Source organism: Rousettus aegyptiacus, unplaced genomic scaffold (genome assembly GCF_014176215.1).
Source record: "Rousettus aegyptiacus isolate mRouAeg1 unplaced genomic scaffold, mRouAeg1.p scaffold_m13_p_6, whole genome shotgun sequence".
Taxonomy (NCBI): domain Eukaryota; kingdom Metazoa; phylum Chordata; class Mammalia; order Chiroptera; family Pteropodidae; genus Rousettus; species Rousettus aegyptiacus.
Genome location: NW_023416309.1, coordinates 77464213 through 77489917, shown reverse-complemented (window position 1 = coordinate 77489917; position 25705 = coordinate 77464213). Strand labels below are relative to the sequence as shown.

The following is a 25705-nucleotide window of genomic DNA, read 5'->3' as shown; positions in this document are numbered from 1 at the left end:
ATAAAATAGTACACAATATACCTGTCCCATCTCTCTCAGAGGGCTGATAGGAACAATCGAATGAGAATGCATACGTAGCAACTATAAAATGTCATCAGGTATTATAACAGTGTAGTTCCATTGTCATTATTGGCCACTACCTCTGAAAGCTACAATTCTTCCCCAGACCAACATTCAGTTGGTTGGGGTCCAAAGTGCAACTCCCCCTAATCTCCATCCCTAGACACACCTGCTTTCCCTGTGTATTCAACAAACAGTACAGTACCTATCTGCCCTGTAAACTACACATTTAGAATTCTATTCTTCAGGAAAAGCTTCTAGAAAACTCAGAAAAGGCATCTGAGTGTCCTACTGTCAACATTCTGCCCAATAATGTCTCTATTTCAGAATAAATCCATAGTAGAGCAAAAAAATCAAATTGAGAAGCTATAAAATGGCAACAGAGATGGATATGTAGCCCACATTAACTATTGGGCAACTATGGGATACTACATTCCTACATTCCACACCAAAGCAGCCACACCAAACCACACTGTTACCTTGCAAAAAAAAGACCCAGACTTTTCTTCAACTGATATAAGAGGCTTAATTTTATTGATATAACTAAATTTTCTCATTTCTTTAGCTTTTCATAACTGCTTCTTCTCTTCCAGCCTAAAGTAACAGATTCATTCTGAAAACAAGGACCCTGGAATTCAGAGTCAAGAAGATAGGAAGGTCCCTTGATAACCTACTTTAACATTTTCTTCTTTTCCAGGGAATTATGAGGGAAGAAGTCCATGCTAAGCAACCTGTTGATGTTATATCTTTCTCAGAGGGATAGAGGGCATAGCTGAAGGATGCATCCTACTTTGGCCTGCCTTCTAAAGCCTAGCTAGCCTCTTCTAACCTTAGAATTTATTTCTCACAAAATTTGTTGACTAAGCTACCTCTTTGTTAATTTACTCTAAACTGAGCAGTCCTGAAAATGAAAGTCAGGCAGTGCAAATTACCTGCAAAATTCTACCCATGGATCCTTGAGGAAACAAATCCCAGAGGCTTCTACTACCAGATAGAGAAGGAGAAATGAGAGGGACAGTTTATTCAGCTAAACTCAAGCCTAACCCCCTATGAAAGGTGGATTTCCTGTACAACTGTTCCAACAAGCAGAGGATTAGGCACTTCATACATTCTGCTTGAGTAAGAGACTTAGACAAAAGTAAATTGCCACAGAGGAGCAAATTGCTTTACCCAAGGTCTCTAAGGTGGTTGTATGCTGGAAGACAAAAAAATTCTGGTTGTGAAACGACCAGAGTCAACCCGCATACACAAAAATGGCATAAAGATGTATGGTTCCCATCTCAAGTATCCCACACATCTGAGTTAAGCTCTATCATTCCCATAGACAGCTATGATTCTCTATTCCTCTGGAGGTGAACATGTGGCACTCTCTTTACCTCCTGCAATTTCAGGAGTACTAACAAACCGTAAAAACAAGCATAAATGGTAAAGAAAGAAATGCCAGTCTAGCCCTGCCTCAATCCCAGCCCCTAAATGTTCCCGAAGGACAGAAAGCATCAGTGCACATACAAGAAGTATCTCTTGGGTGCCCTCTTGCTGCCACCAGGGCTTTTCTGTAAGGCTGAAATGGAGGCCTACCCTATGTGCTGGTAGAGAAAGAAATGAAGGGGCCAGGGCACAGAAAAGGGAAGTTATTCCGGTGGTGGCCAATGAATAACATCCAATGATTTATAGAAAGTATAATCCAATAATACAGTAAAATAAAACAGTGTGTGTCTGAGATGGTTTTGATTCCAGGAATTATAAAACATATTTTTAAAAAAGAGAGCAAGCAAGAGGGAGAGAGAAAAAGGAAGGGAAAAAAAACGCCAGATTGGAGCAAATTGGGCACAGATGGGGGATGCAATGGGATTTCAGTGATGCCCTACCACAAATGTTGCTTCAATTACTCCTCTTGAAGAAACTAGAGTTTTATTTCCTTAAATTACAGAATTTTTAAAAAATTAAAATTCTTAGAGTGCTTGTGGTTTACATCAACAGTTCACCTTTCAGCATCACATCAACCAATCAGATGGCTACTGAAGTGTTAAATGCTGAGGCACGTGGAGAAGGCTTCATTTCTCCCTTCGGGCTTGGGAATGCCATAAAGAGATTAGACATCACTCTGGGAACCACCTACCACTACCACCCATCACTCACCAAAGGACAATTTTGGACACAGGCCAGGTAAAAAACACACTGTTCAATGACAGCTTGCTTGCTTTCTTCATCTATGTATTCAATAAATAATTACTGAGTGCCTCATAAATTCCAGGCACTATAGTAAGAGCCTCCAAAACATCCCTCAAATTTATCTGTCCTCAACCACTTCAGCACAGAGTATTAGGATTCTAGACTCTCTGTACTCCCACTGATGTAGGATTTTTGTATTGGGTTCATGAGAGAAAGGAGAAACAGATCTCTCCACCAACAGCCCTAAACCCATGAGTTTTAAGATCACTGCTGAGACTGGGAAGGTTAGTTGGTTAAATGATGTGGCATAACTCAACTTATTTTCCCCTGTGGGCAGCGGGGGCAAATCTGACCCCTCACCTCTGCCTCACTAAACTCCAGGAAAAACTATAACCTGGGAAAAGGGAAAAGATGCTTTTCTTTCACCTCCATCTAAGTTTTTCCCTCCATTTTGTCTTGTGAAGTGTTCAAAGCTTTTAAATAGTTTTATATCTGTCTTGGCCACAATGAAAACACATTTGAAAAATAATTATACTAAAGCGTTAACTAACAGTTATCATTTCCTTCCCTGGATTATGGGTATTCTGAAAAGAGGACAGTTACACAAGAGGCAGCACTGAATACACACACCCAAAAAATGAATTAGACGCATCATAAAGGACATACTTTTAAGAAAGGATGTCCCTGTTGCTCTCCAAATCATACTCCTTAGGTCCACGTCTACAGGGACAGCCCAGGCACAGATTAAGAGGATCTTGACTGCCTTGTGGGCCACAGATCACCTCTGCTTCAGGCTGAAATGTTCCTTCTCCACAGAGTCCAGGAACTGACATATGCAAACACCACCCAGAAGGCCACATCCAAGAAGAAATGAAAAGAAAAATGATGGTCCAGATGTTCTGTAACTTGTAGTGACTGCCAAATCACCACAGACCCCAAGCACCTGGGAAGGCCTGGCAGCATCAGGTCTTTGCTTTCTGGTTTCAGACGGCCAGGGTCCCGTGGCTGAGTGGTGACTCTGACAGCAAGCAGACTGGCCTGGAGAGAAGCCTTTAGAAGGGCATCGGCTGATGGGACTTGGGGGCTGAACACTCGGGGCTGATTTATCACTTCCTTACTCATAAAAATGTGATTCAAACTGCTGCTGATTAGTGAAGGATTTAAATCTTTACCCTTTCCCCAACCCCCTTCTCTCTCCACCCCCAGCACAGATGCTGCTACTCAGCCACAACACCCCCTTCTTGCCACTGTCCATGCAAGTACAGCACAGGGGCCCAGAGAAGATGACTCATGTGCTGGGAAATGGAAAAGTGCATCTTCCCACCAACCAGCCCTGCTGAGTGCTCTGCTCACCCCTCTCCCAATGGCAGCCCACACAGTGGGGTCTGGACGGCCGCCTCAGCTGCACACCGGGTACTTGGCAGCATGTCCACAGAGCTCTCTGTCCTAGTTAAGTGTCATATCCTGTGGCCCAGGCTGTTTTTCCCTGAAACACCCTTGGAGCTTCTGACCACCTCAGTTCATACTCCTCTTGGCCCTAGTTGCCTCATGGAGGTGAGCATCAGGATAGGGCCAGAAATTAGTAGGGTCTCAAGCACAGGCTTTGACATGTCCTTCCTGGCTAGTAGGTCCTCATCATAACCAACCATGGAGAAGAGTCTTAGAAAAAGTACCTTGGCCTCAAATGTGGGAACCACCTATTTCCTTCTTTCTCTGTTTTCACCATCTCACCTGTCTTTCACCAGTATTTTATTAATCTTTACTCAACACAACTCCAAGAAAAGGACTCACAGGCAGCCTATGAAAAGGCCAAGGTATTTCTTTTCATGGAGCAGAAGCTTCTGACTACAGATACTGTACAGATGAGAGGTGCAGGTCCTTTACATTCACACCTCCCAAGACAAGTCACTTGATGCTGGAACAATACCTTGGCAGAGGCGGCAGCTCTGTGACAAGCAGCTCGCTGAACTCTGTGGGTTGTTATTAGAGGGAGGCAGGAAAATGAATAGGAGGGCACCTTGGGAGGCCCATTTCCTGAGTCCAGTGAGCTTTCCACTTGGTAGTAGATCCGGCATAGTAATGAAGGAAAAAATCAAGCTCCTGCCCCTTTGGACTTCACAGCCTCACCAGGACAGCACTTTAAAAACTTTACTTCCTTCTTCCTGGAAACCACCACTGCTCCTCAGGACTGCATGCCTCCTCAGAGCTGTTCTTAGGAATAATTAGCCAAGTTCGAAATGGCACCTAAACCTCTGCGTCTTGCCTTCTGCTGGGAATTCTAAATGCTGCACTGGGCAGCATAAGAGGAGAAGATCCTCTACAATTTAAAAGTGATTAAAGACCCAGGCAGATTAGCATAGCATCCTGCAGGGTCCCAGGAAGAGCCAAGTTTCAAGGGAAACTATGGCATACTTACTCGCCAGGGGAGAAATCCCCCCAACCCCGCAAGCTGATATGTAACCCCCAAATACAAATGGAAAGGGAAATCAGCCAACTTTAGAGTGAGAGAAAGCACAAGGAAAGATGCAATAAAAGAACTAGCGACACTCTCTCTAAAAATGCCAAGTCTGTTTTGTGACAGAGTCTCCATGGGGCAATTCCCACTTCTTGGCATTTCAGAGAATAACCTTTCAGCCCTGAGACCAAACTTTACTCTGTCAATGCTGTGAAACGATTCTTTGGCAGCATGGACCAAATCTCCCTTGCAAACAAACACAAAATAATGTAACTCCTGCGTTATATTTCTATCAAGTTAAACCACATGATCCTTACCTAATAAGTGGGGTGAAGGGAAGGGATCTTGGTAGCATCCTCTGACTATGACCTGGTTAATAAAACATCTAATAATCCTGCCAATCAGCACCCCCAATCTCCCCCACCCCCAAAAAACCTCCAGTGTTCAGAAAAACATTTCAGAATGTACACCAGCATGTTAGCCAAAATCTGGGCCTGGTGATTTTTGTGCTTCCAGATTTGAGTCACCAAAGCTCATCAATTCTCTGTTCTTACTCCCTGGCAGACTCCCACAAGGGATATCCCACAGGGAACTAGACTTTTCCATATTGAACAAACAGGGTACATGAGTCCAGAAACAGCTATTCCCAATCCCTGCCAAGCGTATGGTCTCTGCAATGAAACATTTCAGCAATGCCTCTCCCCTGGGAGAGGCTCTGGGTCTGCCGACTCCAAGAGGCCTTGCTGCTGCCTTTAGCATGGCCAGATGTGCAACAGCATCTCTGGGTTTGCAAATTAAGCTCTTTACCCATGATTCTCTCCTTCCATCCCACCCAAGCACCAGAGAGTCATACAGATTTCAGAGAGTAAACTAAAGATCTGACTGAGAGGCAATGGTGGGGAAGGGTGTGTGTGTGTGTGTTGCGGCAGGGGGGTGAGGGTGAGGGGTGGTATGGTAGCATAGGAAAGAAGCTAGATTAATCTTTATATTTCTAGATAAAGAAACTAAACATGCCTTACCTTTCAACTGGGAGTTGTGTACAGCAAACATGTTGATAGTCATCAGCTGCAACATGCGGGTACTTCCAATAGGAGAGGGACTATGCTGCAGCAATACCTGGAACTCCTTGAGGACTTTCTCAGCCACTGCAGGGAATGTCTCCATCCTATAAATACAGCCAGCTCATCAGTAAGGCACATCTCCAAGAGCACTTGGTATACACACACACTCTCTCTCTGTGTCTATCTGTCAGTCATTCAGTCAGCCAGCCAGTCTGTCTGTCTGTCTGTCTGTCTCTGTCTCTCTGTCTCTCTGTGTCTGTCTCTGTGTCGCTGTGTCTCTCTGTCTCTGTCTCTGTCTCTCTCTCTCTTAGAAAGCAGACAACTAATGCCTAGGACATTTCTTTGCTACTTTCACAAACTTCCTGATATCCTACGGTTGTGAACAAATTTAAAAGAAAGAAGTATTCAGGGTTCGGAGACAGGAAAAAACTCAATTTTGGATAAATCACTATGAATTATTATACTTTGGTATGCTATTTCCTAACCCCTGGCAATAACTGGATTCATGCTGAAATCAAAGTTTCTCTCTGAAACAATCAGTTTTTCTAAATAGCAAACAATTTTTTTAAAAAGCTCTAAAACCTACATGTTCCCCAAATTCTAGTATGAAAGCTATATTCCAAAAAAGGTTTATGAACCTAGAGATTCTTTACTCAAGGCTTTACTTCAAGAAACCAGGAATAGTTCTGCTGCTGTCTTCTTAGGTACTATCGCACTAATTGTTCTACCTAAGGATTCCAAATTTCCCCTTGAAGAATCCTTAGACCTAGGGCCCCAGTGATCTGTTTCAGCCTTTCCTGTGTTGCTGTTCTCCCTCTCACAAGACTCTGCTCATCAGGGTCTGTATGTTTTCAGGCCAGTGGAAATATAATGCCCTGGCCAACTGCCACTCCCAATACAGGAAGAGCCTGTAATGTAGGGAGGTAGAAATCCAGCCAGTGACCTAGGGCTCCTAAAGAGAGGTCGTTCAAACCACTGCTTGCCAAATGTGGCCACTGGATCCCAAACAGTGGTGCATGCCTGGAGCTCCTTTGGCAATAGGGACAAACCACAGCTGAAGTCCTCAGAAATAAAAAGCAAATTCAAACTTGGTGTTAGAGAGAAAAACCAGGCACATTGGGCTTTAGGGCCATGCTGAACAATTCGTGGTCAACAAAGTATCTTTTATCCACCCTCAACCCCAACCCCCAAACAAACAAACTGCTTGTGGTACACTGGAGGCAGGGTGAGGAAGAACTTCAGGCTGGATTAATAAATATCTTACAGAAAGCCACAGGAAAGGGAATCCTTCTCAGGTCCTAGAGAAAGGTGCTTCTAGTTTCACCCAAACCATGGTCCTTTCCCCACTGAGTAGTACCCTCCCCAGGTTGGAAAATTCCAGAGCTTTCTGCATTTTGGCAATCTTCATTCCTTGCCCTTGGATGGCAAATCCTATTACTAACCTTCTGGTACCCAGAAGTCATGCCACAGCTATGGGTCAATTATAGTTTATATTCCAGTTCCTTTCTCTGCTGAGCTATCCTCATTTTCATTGGCACAAAACATGTCATGTATTTGCTTTCCCTCCTTATGCCATTTCAAGTGACGCCCCCCCCCCACAAAAAAATACAACACCGCCCCTCCAAAAAAAGAAAAGAAAAACAAAAAAACAACTCTCTTTTTTCTTTTCTTCCTCTCTAAAATGTTTCAGAACTATTAAAACTCTTGGTAGGTTTGGAATAGCAGAGTGATATGTTTGGGGCTGGATTGGATCCATTTTCCCCATAGGCTATAACAAAGGTTTCATTTTAAATCCTGACACTGTGCAGCACTCTCTCTGGTTGGAGGTGGGGAGGGGGACTAGCACTTCTCATTACGAGAATAGCAGAGTTCACTCTGCTTGAAAAGCAGCCACACTGGGCAAGTTTCAGAGCCATGTGTCTCCGTGTTGAAAGGCGGTAGAGAGCCAGCATAGAATGACATGACAGAGTGTCACGTGGGACAGTCTTACTTCGAAGCTGTGTCTGAGGAAGCCTCTTCCCTGGGATGGGAACTGAAAGAGATTCATTAACACTCCCTAAGTCAGGCTGAGGTCTCAAGCAAGGCCAAATGTCCACATCTTTTTTTTTAAGTTTTTTTTTTTTTAATCCTCCCTTTGCCTTTCAACTAGTTCGATGTGATTAAGAGGAAAAAAATCAAATGCATAAGGAAATAAGTTAGTAACTTCAATTCTGAGACATGAGAGAAGATGGATCTATTCAGACAAAATCAGTTTTGTCAGGCAATAACTAAAATGCTGTCTGATTCTGGCCTCGAATTACCTCTAAATAGTTTTATGTTTTCCTTTTTGCTCCACCTCATATTATAGAACAAGAATTATACTAAATTGAGATAATGACAATATACAATTTATATTTAGGAAAAATCCACTAAATAAAAATTGTGGTTTTTATGAATACATACAAGTTAAAAGGTTTGGAAGAATACATAACCTGATGTCTAGGGTTATCTTGTTAGAGGGCACAGGGGTTGGGGAAGAGTTGAAAGATATTTTAGCCTTAGCAGTAATACTACATTTTTATAAGAAAATTTGTATATTATCTATGTAATAATTATAAAAGTTTCAGCCAAGAAGCAGCAGTAGCAACAGAGGAGGAAGAGGAGAGAAAACATAAAAAAATAGTAATTTATAACAGCAAGAAATTGGAAGCAGCCTATAAAATGCCAATAACAGGCAATTAAAATGGCACATCCATACAATTGAATTATATTTTTTAAAAGTTGTATTAGATTTTTTAAATCATGTGGGTAAAGTTTAACATACGTCAAGTGAAAATGGTTTTAAAGCAGATTAATGTGATCCCTTTATATATAGATTTGTAAAAAAACAAATGTGTGTAATGTACAGAAAAAAGATAAAAATACACATCAAGCATCAACAGTAGTTACCTCTAGACAGTGAGAATAATTTTTTATTTTTGCTAAGTTTTCTAAATATTTACAATAAACACTGTATACAAAAAGATTTCCCTTACGATGAATACTTCTGGCTTTTCTATAGAACACTTATAATTTTAAAAATAAATCAAGATACAAACATTATATTTTTAACAATTCAAAGTCCAAAATAAATATATGTCTGAATTCCAAGAGGCCTTGAAGCTGTGCAAATAGCATTGCTAGGCAAGTAAAAACTAAACTAGTAACTTTAACTAGGGCAATAATGAGAAGCAAAATTATCCTACTTATCATAAATCAAAATTCTACAGGCTGCCAGCTTCCCAACCTCTCTTACTGGAGTCCAAGTACAGGTCTGATCTGCCCCGCTCTCACCAGGAAAGCAAGTGTCTGTCAGGAGCCATTTGGTACCCCTGACTGATTTCTTTTCCTGAGCCTGAGAAGTCTGTCCCTATCTTTTAACACTGCAGAAGACAGAATCATTCTCAGGATATGGGTTTCACTGACTGCTTTCTAAAGCGATCTCTAGAGCCACCTTGTCTCATTTGAATGGCAGTTTCAAGAAACCAATCTTTCATACAACACTGAGACCTAAACCCAGAAGTGACTCAGACAGTGACTAACAGAGTAGGACCCAACCTTTCAGGTGCTGAGGAATACAGTTGAACTAGACAACATTCTCTTCAAAAAAGAATCAAGTTTTCTAACTCTTCTCAACTTCATAATTTTTAAAAACCGAACAAGACAAAAGCATCCAGTAGCAAAAAACAAAAAGTAAGCTGTGTGACAAGGGTAGAAATGAGAGGGAAAAAATTATAGTGCTACAGAACGTAAGGACTGGCGTGGACCTTGGATATTATCTAAACTACTGATAAGAAAATTGAAGCCCACAAAGGCTTTGACTTGTGCACTCTCGGTGTCTTATAACTTCTTAGTAGTTAAAAATTCTTTTTGGTATTTGATTCCCATCTGATACTCTCTGAGCCTCCTCTTCAATGGATGCTGAGAGTAAGGAGACTGTTGCACACAGTAGGTATTCAATAATATACTGATGCAGTTTGGAACACTGGACACAAATACAAAAACTGGGAAGAGCAACATCGGGACTTTTCTCAAAAGGCATGCGGGACAGTGTATGTGGCTTCAGCTGCTCCCCATTACAATCTCCTCACTCTTAAATTGTTTTCAACACCGCCCACATTTCACATCTTCTTGGTAATTAGGCAACAGTCCATGTTGTTGTGTGTGGCTTTTCTAGTCTTACAGACTTCTATATTTTTTTTCCCCCAATAGAAAAGTTATTGCTGTTTCTGCCTTCTCAAATAAACGTGGGGCTCAATTCTCTTTTACCTCCAGGAGAGCCAAAAGGAATGAATACTCATCGAGGGGCTGGACTGCCTAGAATTTACATACGTTTTCCTCATGTGAACACCACTATAACTCATTTTTTATGAAGGTGAAACTAGACTGGCCTTATCTTTTTGCCAACAGAACATGTTATATGCAGAAATAAAAGAGATATTGAAAAATAATCTGGACCACAGCAAACCACCTCTGACAAATGAGATAATCTATTCTTTTTTTAAAGGCTTCCAGAGAAGAAAATTCCTGAACATCTTCCCTCTGTGAAATTTTCTTACACCTAACCCAAATTTCTCCAGCTGCAACATAAGCCTATTTTCTTTTGCTGTTGTCCCAAAGAAATCAAAACGATGTGGTAATGACTCTTTTATATTTAAACACAGGAGGAACCTGCAGCTGTCTTTAAATAAACCTTTTACCTTAATTTTTTAAGATTAATTTTTCCTCTTAGAAATCATTTTCTAGCTTTTAATCAGTATTGTAGTTCTTTCCCAAACCTCCTCCAAAATATATGTATCAAAATATGAGAATTTTAAAAGGGGGAAAAAATAAGGTTCTAACTAATACTTAACTTGATAAAAATATATCCTAAATATGTCTACATTCTGGAACAAGATTTAGAGCTTCTTTAGTCCCAAAAATCTCCAACAGACCTAACAAATACCAAGAGCAGTGGTTCTTAACCAGGAACAATTCCCCCCCACCCCCCGCCCCCAGGGAATATTTGACAATGTCTAGAGACATTTTTAATTGTCTTGGGGGAGGGGAAGGAATGCTACTGACATGTATGTGGTGGATATAAGCCTGGGATGCTGTTAAACATCCCACAATGCATAGGACAGCTCCCTACAACAAAAAATTACAAGGCTCCAAATATCAATAGCACAGAGGTTGAGAAATCCTGACTTAAAGCAACACGGTATATGAAAATTTAAAGAACAAACACAGGAAGAGGAAAAAAGGAGAGAAAAACTGAGTGGAAAGGTAGTAAGGGAAAAAGATTTTTAAAATGAGAACTAAAAAAGATGATAAAGAGATAAAAGAATGATAGCAGCTATTCCAAGTGCAGCACAACAGTATTTCCTGCTATGATGTGTTATTTTATAAAGTGATACTGTTATCATCTTGCCTATCTTGTAAACTGCAGCTTTACATTACTAATGATTGTCCTGGGCCTACTATATATAACCTACTAGAATACTATATCCTTCTCTCCAGTTTTTTAGAGTCTATCCATTTCTGTAATAATTCACTCACTCATACAAATATTTACTGAGCACCTACTACACGCCAGGCACTAGGGATACAACATTGTTAGGCAAAAAATCCTGCCACAGCAGAGCTTACATGGGGGTGAGGGAGGTGGTGAAAGGGGAGTTACTGATGCACCTAGTTTACTTTTCCTAAGTAAATTACTTTACACTTATTTCTACTAATAGAGATGCATCTATTGGCACTACTCCAAGTCTCCCAAGCCATTTAAAAATCAAGACTACCCTTGCGATGGCCATCACTGTCACTCTTGCCCACACTGATGACAAATGAATATGTAATAAGCACACTTTCTAGTTTGCCTTCCATGGAAGTTTCTTCAAGCTGGACAAAGCTTTTTAGCCTCTCCCACTAAGGAAACCTACAGCATTACAGATAAACTTACGAGGTTATGACAGAAAGTGAAAGGGGAACACTGACAATAACCAGGGGATCTACGGTCCAAAACAAATCACCTCAAAGGGTAGCTCACAATAAAACTCCAACTCAGAAAATATTAAAATGTAGTGGAAGACCACCTGTCTTGAGAGCACTGCCACCTACTCCTCCTCTAAACTGAAGAGGCACTCAGCACACATCTGCTCTGGTGCGCAGGCATTAGTCAGGCTTTAGGATCACTAGTTTTACACACTAAGGAAAAACTCTGATCCAATAAACAAACACTCAAAGCTTGATCTCTTTCCAGGGATTTAATGGGTGAAGTAAGAAGGTGCTCACACCATCTTCTCAGATTGATATGTAAATCCATGGTACATGGTGAAACCACAGAAAAGTCTTAGCATTTACTGAGATCGGCAATATAGTACAAGAACCTCAGCCTCAAAGGAAGGGGTATGGTTCATGATGAAGAGAAAATGCTGGAGAAAAGAATATGCTATTTTTCTCTTTAAGGGAAAATGAGTGGGCAGGATCCCTGCCAGCTGCACCCAAGAACTGGGCATGACTTCCTTGAGGAGCTCACTAGGGGCTGAGCTGGAAGGCAAAGGAAAGAGACACCCAAAGGGATTAGGAGTATGTGTGTTTGGGGGAGGGGGGAGGCGGGTGAGATACAACTGTGTTTAAAAGGGGGCTTTAGTAAAGACAGAGAAAGAAGAGACAGAGGGATGGAGAGTCATATTTCCCAAACTTCATGAGCACAGGAGAGTGACTGAAGGGAAGAGAAGGTGGAGGCCTCTAAGAATTCACACCCTGTGCCCTCAGTTACAAACACAGTCTAGTTGCTAACAATATTAAATTCCAAAATGACTTGTAATGTAGGAAAATAAAATAAACATCCTGCACACTTACCCAATCCGGGTAAACAGCTTCCCATGGGCATGGAGAAAACTGAGGATGAACCTTTTGTTCAGCTGCATGGGAAAAAGAGAGGAGAAAACAATTAAACTTTCCCCAGTTTCCTGTTACTAAGCAGAGTCCCTAGTGACACAATAACCTGGCCAGGGTCTAAGGGGTGGGCACTAGGGATGGGAACCAAATGGACATGCCCAAACTCTCACACAGACCCAGGGCACATGCCCAACAGCTGCAGCTCAGCTGCGCCAAAGTGACAGCAAACTCAGTGAGTGAACAGCACCCTCTGCTGGCAGCAGTGCCTATGTGCAGGGAATATGTGTTGAATCCCAATGAAGCTGGGTCAGAAAGGAAGATGCCTGCAGTTCTGTGAGATCTAAGAGCCATTCTGGCCCCATAATGATGGAAATGAAACATTGATAAGGACGAGGATAATATTTACTTTAGATAAGTCTCTAATCTTACTTATGAGCTGTTTTTCTATCTACCCAAGAAACAGGATTCTTCTTTGGTAAATAAGGGTAAGGTAACCCACCACTAATTAGCACATCAAATTACACTTCTCCATCTTCTAAGACTAAAGTTTAAGGTCTGGAGCTGAAAATTCAAGTGTCTATAAGGGGCCGGGTTTGAAACAGGCTGGTAAGGACAATAGCAATCTATGGCTGGTCCACTCTAGTTTCTGCTCTCTGTAGACCCAATTTTATCATTTCTTCCCCCCTTTTGTTTTTCTTTTAAAGAAATGCTGAAAGCTAGGTTTTTATGTGAACTCCTCTGGCTCTTAATGGTTGGCTACTGATGAAAAAATTTAAACATTAGGCAAGCCAAAAACATAAATTTACCAGCCACATCTGGCCCTTGAGTTAATAAGTTTACAATCGCAATTTAATGTTCTAGAAAACCTACTTCAATTAAAACTGAGGGAAGAGATTTTTCTGAGCAAAAACAAGGGTGGGGAAAAAATTCAACTCCAAAGAAAGTGACGATGATAAAAGGTCGAACTTCATTGTCCTCTTCCCTGGTGTCCTAGAAGTAAGCAGTGTGCTCACAACCCTGTAGCCAGACAAGAAGAGTCAAGAATCTTGATCTGAGGGGATGGTTAGCACATGAATAGTCCAGCACCCTTGGATGCTTGCTTTCCCAGCAGGAAAAACTTTTCTGGTTCATCTCCTTGCAAAACAGAACACCAATCAAATTATGGGCATTCTATCTCCTTCGTATCGATGCTAGGTGTGAGAAAAACAGTGCATTCTCACCCCACCAATGACTTCAAGAGCAAACTCTGCATACAAGCTTCAGTCTCTATTTTCATTCATTCGTTCATTCATTCATTCATTCATTCCACCTACGGCACCTGGTATTGCTAGGTGGTCTCCCATCCAAGTACTAACCAAGTCCAACCCTGCTTCGCTTCCAAGATCAGACGAGATCAGGCACGTTCAGGGTGGCATGGCTGTAGACTCAGACTCTATTTTTGCCTAAATTATATTTAATCAGCAATACTAGCTCGCACATTGATTTATGTAGTTAACAAGCTCAGAATACTTTATTGATGGTAATCTGTCTGTACAGTGGGGTTAGTCAGAGCCAAGGATACTAGGTTCCATGAACAGAAGGGAAAGATGAAGAACCACTCAATGTATCCCTTTCCCCACAGCTGTTAACCATAAACTGGTTAACTCATCTCTTTACCAGGAAAAATCCTTTATAGCTATTTATTTTTATATATACAGCAAATTTTGGTAGGAACAGAATATCTGTAACCCATCTCATTCAAGCCAATTATCGTCCCCCAAGCCTGAGGGCAGCTCAGAAATTTAAGCAACTTAAACCAGTAAATGGCAGAGTTAGAATTTGAACCCTGGTCTTCTGATTTCAGTTTTACTTCTCTTATACTGCATCTCAAGAAGAGAACTAGTGAGCCTTATTTATGAAGGCTGATGGAATAAAAGCAACTAAAAAGCAGTTCAGTTTTCCTTACTGATTAGGTAGGAAACTCATACTGTGTGACCCACAAAGCCTCCTCGAGTAAAGTGAGAACAAGAGGTTTCTGAATACTGTGGTTCTATTTATACTTCCTGAAGATCCTTCCCTTAGGGTAGGAGATAGAGCCCACTTAATAACCCGAATTTGCACTTGCTATTATCGTATTTTACTGTATATATTAGACAGTGGATTTCAATACATTGTGTTTCTATTAGTGAGAATGATGGAATCTTTGGGAACTTTTCCAAACTATACACACATCCCCCCTGACCTTGTTTAATGAGAACCACTGCTTTATTTTTAGTCTGAAAGTTTCTGTCACCCTAAACACATACTTGACCCTTGAACAACATGGGTTTGAACTGCATGGGTCCACTTTATATGCAGATTTTTTCAATAAATTCTATGAATGTATTTCCTCATCCTTATGTTTTTCTTAATAACATTTTTCTCTAGCTTACTTTATTGTAAAAATACAGAATATGATACATACAGCATACGAAACATGTATTAATCAACTATGTTATCAGTAAGGCTTCCAGTTAACAGCTGGCTATTAGTAGTTAAATTCTGGAGGAGTCAGAAGTCATACATAGATTTTCGACTGTATGAGAGGTTGCTTCCCCTAACTTCCACATTGTTTAAGGGTTAACTGTAGTTTCTCTTTACTGCCACCAACAACACTTCAAGTAGGAAAGAAGTTTAAAAAGTAGATGCATTTTAGAGAGGTAAGGCATATTAACTGAGAAAGTAGGTTTGTTACACGTTGATCAGTATGGGCTTAACAATATGAAGTCTGCTAGTACTGAGACAGAACTTTTGGAAAACCTAATGGATACCAAGTCCACAGTAAGGAAAGTCTTAGTTTGACCTTTCTCCCTCTCTAACAGATTACCATGGATGGAATGGCTTTCGCTTTCGAAACTCTTGTTTTTTAACACTACACTCAAATGTCTCACTCAGGTAAAGAAAATGCTGCTCCTCCAATGGTGAGACTATCTGCCTCCAGATCTTTCTTGCACATTTACATAGTGTTCACCAGAAACTAAAAATGCTTCTTGGGTACAGCCCAGAGAGGCAGTGCCAGAATTATTAAAGGGCTCCTGGCTCTTTATCTCAAGTCCAAAACCAATTCACTATGGACTCCTGAGCCATTTGTACCATCTAAAAGCAATGACCACAAAGACACACTAATGGATGGCTAAGTCTCTGGACACTCACAATAAACTGTCCTGTCATTAACTATGGGATTATGAGTAAAATAGTTTGGGTTATTCCTCAACTGTAAAATGCAATTTCCAACACTGACATTACCTAACTCAGATCTGAAAGGACAAAAATAAATAATAAAAATTAAAGCATTCTGAAGAGTTTGAAAGGACGAAAATAAATAATAAAAATTAAAGCATTCTGAAGAGTTTGAAAGGACGAAAATAAATAATAAAAATTAAAGCATTCTGAAGAGTTTGAAAGGACAAAAATAAATAATAAAAATTAAAGCATTTGAGGAAATGTTTTATGCAAGCCCTGGTAATTATCACTTGGAGCTGCCTGAGTGCTTTGTGAACTGTGGAGCAAGGAAGGAGAAAGAAGCTTCTCAGAGGCAGAAATACAACACAAGAGGAGATTCTGAAATATGCCCAATTTCAATTCCTAAATAGTTGCTCCTGCTTCTAAATAGTTGCGCGGAAAACTGAATTTCTAAAATGTAAATAATTTTAAAGATAGTAAGAGCACTCAAAAGGAATTCCAATGTGCATTTTTCAAGTGTTTGGGGGAGCATAAATTATCACCCTCTAATTTAACCATCTGGAATGTTAGTACTTTTCTATACCAAGTATTAAAAAAACACTCGCTGTGTTTTAAAAAGGGGGCTTTATCCTCTTAGATATGAGACAACATAGGTAGAGACTAAATTTTAATGATACCTGTTAGTAAATGTCCAGGACTTCCAGTGCATGCACGCAAAGCCCATTTATCATCTCCCTAAAGCACTGAGATCACAAGGTGAAGGAGAACGTGAGCACAAAGGTGATGTGGTTCACCTTCATCCCTGGGCTCCTATGCCAGGCTCAGTCAAGAGCAAACCAGCAGGACAGGGTTCCCAACGCCGAAGAACTTATAGTCCAAGAACAAGATAAACAAAATCAAACCAACTTGTCAACTTTCCATTTATGATCTAAAACCTAAGAGGCCTGAGGGCTAATAAAGATGCCAAGGGTCACCATGTTTTCCTTACTGTCACTATCCCTCAACCAGGAAGTCTTGTGGAAAGTGAGATCTAAGGAGACAATAAAGAGAGGGGCATGGGGGCTGGCAAACAAAATGTGGAACCCTATTGGTAATGCAATAATCATTCAGCAAAAATAAAAATTATTCACTAGGACTTTCAGTATTCTTCTTTCTAGGATATAAAGAGCCACACTGAGGCTGAGGTAGAGCAGGAATAGTGATTACTCCTCACCTTTAGTTTCTCTACCCCTGACTTGTTCTGGGCAGGATGACAGCTCAATTAGCTCTAATTAAGCACAAGTTCTATGTAGCAACGTCCTACTTAAATGGCTGGATCTGAGCCAAGTGGATTCAAGTGTAAAACATACCTCTTAAAACCACCTCTTCCACCCCTTGAAACAGCAGCTTTCACCCTCACACTGCAGCTTAGTGCTGCCTCAACAAAGTCTTACATTAAAGCAATTTACTGGCTATTATTTCATTATCTCTCCTACTTAAAGCCGGCAAACTGGAGGGAAACTGGACTAAATATCAAATTAGCAGTCAACTCCAGAAAACCCAGCCAGCAAGCAGAGAGGGACAGCCGAGCTTAGAGTACCTGGCAGGCTCTCAGGAGGGAAAATGGCATTAGGTATAAAGAAAGGAAGGAACCACAATGTTGTGACTCTTCTATATTTATTGCTCATTTATTTATTGGGGGGAAGGAGTAGGACAGAATAGTATAACAAAGACCCCCATCTTAGAGTCGAAGTCCTGGGTTCGAATTTTGGTTTTGCCATTTATATGCTATATATCTACTGGCAAGTCACATCATCTATAAAATGAGACGGTTGAGTGAGATCAGTGTCAGTGATTCCATAGCTCTTGAAGTGTGCATCACAAGAGCTTTTGTAAAAAAAAAAAAAATACAAATTCCCCAGCCCTACAGAATCAGAATCCTTGGGCCAGGGGGCGGGGTGGAAGAGGACTGGGAATCGGCATTTTTAAAAGGTCTCCGGGTAATTCAGAAAGACAGCCAGACTTAGGTCAGCAGGGCTAGATCATGGGTCAGCAAACTAGGGCCCAACAGTCAAATCTAGCCTGCCACTGGTTTTCTGTATGGCCCATGAGCTACAAATGGATTTTATATTTTTTAATGGTTCAAAAAATTCAAAAGACTATTTCACGATGCACCCAATTTAAATTTCATTGTCTATGAATAAACTTCTATTGAAACACAGACACACTTGCTTGTTTACATTTTGTCTATGCTATTTTCCCCCCTATAAAGGCAGAGCTGAGTAACTGCAGTAGAGAGTGTATGGCACAAAAGCCTAACATATTTACTACGCGGCCTTTTACAGAAAAAGTTTGATACCTGGGCTCATCTATAATATCAATGATCAAAAATGTTTCTACCTGTACAACACTTAAGGTCTACCACACACATTTGTTATAAACAGCAATGATTCTCACGATTCTCATGGGCTGAGAGGTAAAGAGCGGTAGTGAACAGAAGTGTGGTTTAATACCAGGGTCCCCAGCCCCCAGGTCACAGACCAGTACTGGTCCATGGCCTGTTAGGAAGGGGGCTGCACAGCAGGAGGTGAGCAGTGGACCAACTAGTGAAGCTTCATCTGTATTTGCAGCCGCTCCCCAGCGCTAGCATCACAGCCTCAGCTCCACCACAGATCATCAGGCATTAGATTCTCATAGGAGCAACAGTCCCTGGTGCCAAAAAGGTTTAGGACCACTGGTTTAATTGAACCCCCACCTCTCTGGATATTCTGATACCTTCCTCCTTCTTACCATCTCACCAACCTACAGGGTTTCTTCCAAGTCTAAAAGGCCACAAATGTATAATTCTAACTAAATTTAACCCTTCTTGCCAGCTTCTGAGCATATTCTATGATAGCATCAGGAAAAAAAAAAAAATGCCAAGACGGCTGCTCTCACAGCTGTTGAACTCGAACACCTCAAAGGCTACATAGAAATATATATAGGGCACTCTAGGTTTTTACCTTGGAAACCACTATAGGGTTAAGTGACCAGGTGGAAACAGAACATAACCAGCCCAATAAAGATTTCACTTAGGCCTGAGGGCCCCTGGACATTTCCCTCAAACAACTCCAATCAAGGAAAAGTACAGATTAAGGTTTATGACTCCCTGTGCTGTAGTCTGACAATCTATAGCAACCAGCTCAGAAGTGCCACTAGTTTAGCATCTCCAGGTATACAGAGAAAGTTCAGCCAAAGGGCAACACTGTTGCTCTGACTGAGTTACTTTCTGAATGACTCTTCTTTCTGACTCATCTCTCTCAGTGCCTGAGAACTCTCATGTCCATCCACTCCAAAAGTAGGGGAGCTGGTAGACCCTGTGTCTGTATTGCACAAAGAGAGAGAAGAGAAATGGCTAAATCTCCCACTCAGTGATCAGGTGGGCAACCAAAAAATAGTTCTCCAAAGACACAACAAGCTCAAACCTATCTTATAAATGAATGGGTTGACAGAGTGTGAGGATGGTGTGGTCCTTCTCACACTCTTTCCACTTATTCATTTATTCATTCAACAAAAACTTACTCATTGCCTTCTATGTACAACACTGCACAAACTATGAACAAGGCAGAGATAATCCCTGCTCTCTGGGTGACACAATTATAAAGTACTATGACTAGTAAAGTGTAGGATGCTGTGTATTTCCATAATAGGAGCATCAGAGATCTCCAGAGCAAGAGATCTTTGAGATGAAACTGAAGGTAAATAATCAATAGGTTTTAGAGGGGGTAGAAGTCATTCTTGAGTGTCAGAAGCCAAGGGAACAGCATGTGTGATGGTCCCAAGAGTAGTACATTAGAGAATGGCATGGCCAGGTAAGTAGTGATTTTTGCAAGAGGGAGGCTAGAGAAACAGGTTGGGCCAAGTTGTAGAAGTCCTTGTTAGAATGTGATCTCAATGAAAGCCACTGAAGGGTTTAGAGCAGGGCAGTGACATGAGCAAACTTCCATTTTAAAAGGACATTCTATCTACAATATGGAAAAAAAAAAAATTTTTTTTTTTTTGGTGGGAGTGGTCATATGTGTGGAGGCCAGAAGCTGATGCAATCATCCAATGGCAGTGGAGACAGAGAAGAAAGGGAAGATAATGGAATCATTCCACACTCAGACAATTATGATACCTGTTCCTAAGTACCAGTGGTTTTAGGTCTAAGTAACTGACCAGCAGTGGCCCAGAACCCGGTATGTCTTGAGAAAAAGACTCAAACTAAATGAAACACTAATTTCATTTTTAGAGGTAATTTGGTCTTATTTTCTTTCAATAATATTTTTAAATGGCCCAGCACGGTGTTTGGTACTTAGTACATATTCAGCTAAGTGACTGTTGAAGAACCTATTAAAATATATAGATTTGACTGTGATTAAATATAAGACCTAGGCAATACACACAAAAAACACAAGAAAAATAGGGCAGTACTAATGTTAACGCTATAGGGAAATAACATACTTATCACTAATTTTAAGAATTTAAATCTATGTCTTTCTAGAGGGGACTTTGGTAAAACCCAGACAAAGGTATTCAAATAAAAACAGAGTTCTATCAGGACTTAAGGATTCAGATCTTGAGTAACAGCAGTTCCATCTGCTACATTCCAGCCCAAGAGACTGGATAAGAAGACTCCACAGTTAACGTCAGAATAAAAGCCAAAGTCCTTACCATGGCCTCCAAAAGGCTGATGTAATAATAATCACCCTCCACCACTCCTGTTGCCTCCTGTTGCTCGAATATATCAAGCATGCTCCCTACACAGGGGCCAGTGTATTTACTCTTTAGCTCAGTAATCCCCAAACTTTACAGCATATTAGATTTGCCCGCAAATCTTTTTAAAATACTTATGGTACAGGGGATCAAATATATGGTGAAAGAAGATCTGACTTTGGGTGGTAACTACACAATGCAATATACAGATAATATATTATTGAATTGTACACTTGAAACCTATATAATTTTATTAACCAACGTCATCCCAATAAATTTAATTTAAAAAATGAATTAAATCTATATGTTTTGATATGTAAAGATGTCCATGATGTTTTTAAAGAAAATTGGCAGAGTAAAAAAAGATAAAAACATATGCCTGGTTTCCATTTAATTGGACATGGAGGTGAGACCTGGGCATCAGGATTTTTAAAAGTTCCCAGTGATAGTACTGTGAAGCAAAGGTTGAGAACCACTGCTCTAGTTTATCCTATGTTTATAGCACTTAACATCAATTTATACACTCACATACATGCACACATACCATGAGAGCAAGGACTTTGCATATTTTGGTCACCAGAGTGGGCCCATAGTATGTAAGCAATAAATAGTTGGTGAACAAATAGCCTTTCTAGTCTAGTCTAGCCTTTCTTGCCTCCTTGCTGATATAGCCTACCTTTCAGCAAAAAAAGTTATTTGAGGCACCCTAAATTCACCATGTTCTTTCTACTGCCTTCTAATTTACTTTCTAAATCTAATAAGGTCATACTTTCCTTGCTTAAACCTCTTCTAACCCTTTACCTCCAGAATGAGTCACACACTTTATCCTCAAGGCTCAGAGAATATTTCATATACCTCTGTGATAGTAGGTAACACGGTACACCTTAATTATAGACATACATGTCTGTCTGTGGACCAGCTCTGTCCATAGAACTTCTCCATGATGTTAGAAATGTTCATTACCTTTAATGACCAATACAGTAGTTACTAGCCACATGTGGGTAATGAGTATTTGACAGGTGGTTAGTGTGACTGAGAAACTGAATTTTTCATTTTATTTCATTTTAATTAATTTAAATAGCTACATATAACTAGTGGCTACCATATCAGTCGGCACAGCTCTAGACTGTGATCCTTTAGTGAATGATTCATTTTGATATCCCAGGACAAAGGAATTATCAATAAGTAATAAATGAGTGGATGACGAGAGAGCTTAATGTGAGAGTTGGCTCCAAAAATTATAAAACTCATATTTTTACAATTTCTGTCTTGCCATATGGTAGGAGCAAAAGATACACTCTGAAGCACAAATAAGGTGCAGCCATGGGAGCAAAGGATTGGAAAAACCTATCTAGTATTCTACTCTTGTGCCCAGCTATATAATCCACACAGTGTGGGCAGTGTAGCCTAACACCTGATTTTAACTATTGGACTGCACTTTTCAAAAGCTTGGGGGCAGCCCCCAACTAAGGACCAGTTAAATTTACAGGGCTGGGTCTGTGCTTTAGGAGTTAAAAGCACTCCAAGCTAATCAGATACAATTCAGACATTAAGGGCTCTATTCAGTTTTTCCAGCTGGACAAAATAAGTGTGTCATACTTAACCACCTTAATAATAGTAGTAAAAACTTCTATACCACTTTCCACGTGTAAGGCACTATTTTAATTGTATTATGTTTATTAACGCTTTTACCCCGTAACAATCCTGTGAAGTAAGTACTACGATTATTTCTATATTACAGATGAGGAAGCTGAACACAGAGAGGTTAAGTGATTTGCCTTAAGGTCAATGTAGGCAGTTTGGCACCAGAGTCTGAGCTCTTAATCTTTCACTTTTAAAAAGGGCAACCTTTACGGCAGAACCAAGAAAGACACTGAGCACATTTATAAAGGCCAAAAGCTAAAGCAACCCCAAGCAAAAACCCACCAATGGTCCCAGCTATCATTCACTGAGACCACTAGGCCAAACCAACTGAGAAGTCTTGCAGATTAAGGGAAACAGATACTTCCAGTTCAGATCATATCATGCAAGTCAGTGGAAGCACTTAACAATGTACCCCAGAATAATGCCAGACATAAGAGAATAAAGAGAAAAGTGAACAAAAGCTTGTTTTCCCTAACATTAGAACAGGAGCAATAAAACTAATAAAATCCCTGACGTTTTTCTTGATAAATCCACAATCTGCCTGATTAATAAGGAAATAGTTCGAGTCAAAGAATATGTGTATTCATACACTATCATTAAAGGATTGTGCATAGTCCACAAAAATATATCTGAAAACATACCTCCTACCTACTATAATACAGGAAAACCCCTCAATCTCTCAACAAAGGGAGGAATAAGAACTAATCTAAGAACCCAAAGGAGAACAAAGCTTCGGTTTAAGAAAGATGTGGTCGCAAATAAGGTTTCACAAACCACTCCGCTGTGGGCACCAAAAAGCAAATAACCAGCATACAGGGAGCTCTGGCAACCTTATACAAGCTTCAGATTTAAGCAAGGCACCAAATAAGGGAAGGATTCTAGTGCATCAACTCCTAGGAAAAGTGTTTCAAGTTAAAAATGGTTATTCAGGTTTGGATGTGAACTTCTGTATCTGTTCTTTATCAACAGAGGCACCTCTACCTCACTGGCAGCTAGCGGCAGAAAAAGAAAACTGTTAGAATACACATGGACAGACAACATGACCTAGTAGAGCCTGGCATACACCTGGACACCAAAGACAAGGCTATAAATATGGTAGTGTAGATCTGGTGGGACTTCACACCCTAGCTGGACCCAAGCATCTCCGGAAGCAGGCAGGCCATGATGTCACTTTCCCCCCCCGCAGCTAAATAGTTCAACATTAAGGCCAAAAACCACAGCACTTTTGGTGAGAGACTCAGTTTCACTGTGACTGGAGGCAAGACCTGCTTCCATCTAGACTTTTGTCAGTCATATCTTTTCTGTGCTGGCTCCCAGACCCAAAATACCTAGTTCAAAAGACAGAAAACACCCTTAAATCTCTTTGATCCAATTCTCCTCTTCATTCTTCTTATCTTCTCTCAACAAAGAAAATCAATTTCAGGCATACCAGAAAGCAGGAAAATCATTAGCATTAACTTCCTAACTTATTCAGGGTGCTCTATCCTTGTCATTGTTACTATTAAAGGTATAGGAAAAATCTGAGTTTAGAGTTAAAAAGAGAAGAAAGTGACACAGATCAAAAATCAATCATTCTGCTGGTTACAAAGTATGCTTAGTTTATGACAATTTGTTAACCTGTATGGCTTTGGTATGTATATTTTTCTATATATATATATAATATTGTAATTACCACAACTTTTTCTGCTGTTTCACAAAAAACTTATTCTATAGACATTACTCTTTGCCACACATGCCCTAACCTTCACCAATATTCTAACTCTGAGGTGGTAAAAATGAAAGTGACTGTGCTAAAAGTTTAGGGCAGAAAGCTCTGTCTAGGTGCAGAAAGCTACACTAGTGTTAAATACCAGATCTGTTGATGATTTAGACTAAATATCTATTTTACAGATGTAAACCACGGAAAGAGATTAAAAAATGTGTTCATGGAAATAATAAAAAAAGTAGGAATATAATCCCGAATATGTGACTCCTAGTCTACAAGAGCCAGAAGGGACAGCTTCTTAGCAGTAAATGGCATCTATTAGTGCTTTATTCAACCTTTTGATATACGTCACTTCAAAGTATTTTAAAAGCCATAGTGTTTTACAGATCTGTCCAGAAGCCTAAAGGCCTATCTGCCAAAGAAATTCCTTAGAGAGAATGTCAAATGACTTACACACAGTTTGCTTTAAAATTAGGACCTAGCATTTCAAAGATTTGTAGCACAAGTCAGCTCAAAATCTCATTAGACTAAGGTTTTACATCTTCACCAAGAAAGGAACAATCCAGAAAAATGCAAATCCACAGAGGGTATTATATCACAGCTCCTCTCTCCCATATGCTTCAGCAGCTGTAGTCCTACTGTGCATGTGAAAGGCAAGAATAGGACTTATTGCCAATGGTTACAACAGAAAACATAACTTATTCCTAAGCCAAGCTGGGCTTGGCTCAGAAAGCTTCCCAGAATGATGGAAGGCATGACTTTAGGATGACTCAACCTCTACTAATGCATAAAATAAAGCAGAGAAGGACTATTTGAAGGATCCATTTTTAAGCTTAGGCCAAATCAAAAGCCCAGAAATATCTACTTTGCGATAAATCTTCAGTTCTAGCAGACCGATTAGACAGTGTCAATGTGGACATCTGTACCATGGCCTAAGAAATTCTAATGATAGACTCTTGGCTAGGACTCTCAGAAGCAACCACTCAAGAGTTTCTAACCACATGTTTTTATCCATGTTGTTCCTTTGGCCAGAAAGTTTGCTACCCAAATTTAGCTAAAGAACTTCTTTCACCCTTCAAAATTAAGGACAGATCACCTTTCTAAGTAGCTTTCCCTGTTCATCCAAAGTTAATATCTTCCTCATCTGTATTACCTCTGTACGGTGTACATTATTTCTCTTATTATACTTGGAACACTTTATAGCAAGTATTTATTTACATATCCATTTTTCCTACTAGACTTTGAACTGTATCATTGAGGGAAGAACCAATATCATTTACCTTTCTATGTGCAGTGCCAAGAATAATGATTAACATATAAAAGTATTCACTAAATATTTATAGAAACAACCTGAATGGGGACAGGGAAACGTATGATCCCTTCAGAGATGTCTAGCTAACCTGAGAAAGAGTTTTACAACTGAATAAGCAAGAAAAAGAGGAAGATGCCCATATAAAACTGTGAAACCCCTTAAAGCAAAATACAAAGGTAAATACTGTACTGCAAGATAAATTAAAAACAAGAAAGAAGAGCCAAAGAGAAAAAGGTTAGAGGTCACTAGTAGTAAGGACACAACACAAAATGCATGCCTTCACAACTTATTAAAGGAAGTTACAAGTTCAGGTCTCACCTCTGGAACAATTAAAATCATTTTTCTGAATAACAAATTCATAAATGTGCGTGAGGCTAAAAAAAAACACCACCACACAGCACGATTATCTGATACTAAAAGCAGAAATTTTCCTGAGTTTCCACCAAGAAGATACTGTATGATGCAAATAGCAATAATTCCCTAGG

At 40.1% G+C, this 25705-nt stretch overlaps 1 protein-coding gene and 1 pseudogene across 4 annotated transcripts in view; both read right to left on the bottom strand.

The window, feature by feature from the left end:
* The window catches only part of SMG6 (SMG6 nonsense mediated mRNA decay factor), a 192648-nt gene that overhangs the window by 140151 nt on the left and 26792 nt on the right, over window positions 1-25705 (bottom strand). For all 4 annotated transcript variants that reach the window (XM_016138892.2, XM_016138891.2, XM_016138893.2 and 1 more), the window contains exons 9-10: window positions 12607-12668; window positions 5707-5852 (exon numbers count right to left, since the gene is read on the bottom strand). In XM_016138892.2, the coding sequence (XP_015994378.1) occupies window positions 5707-5852; window positions 12607-12668 (208 nt within the window). The remainder of the gene's footprint in view (window positions 1-5706; window positions 5853-12606; window positions 12669-25705) is intronic.
* On the bottom strand, window positions 13952-14070 carry LOC118604740 (annotated as a pseudogene).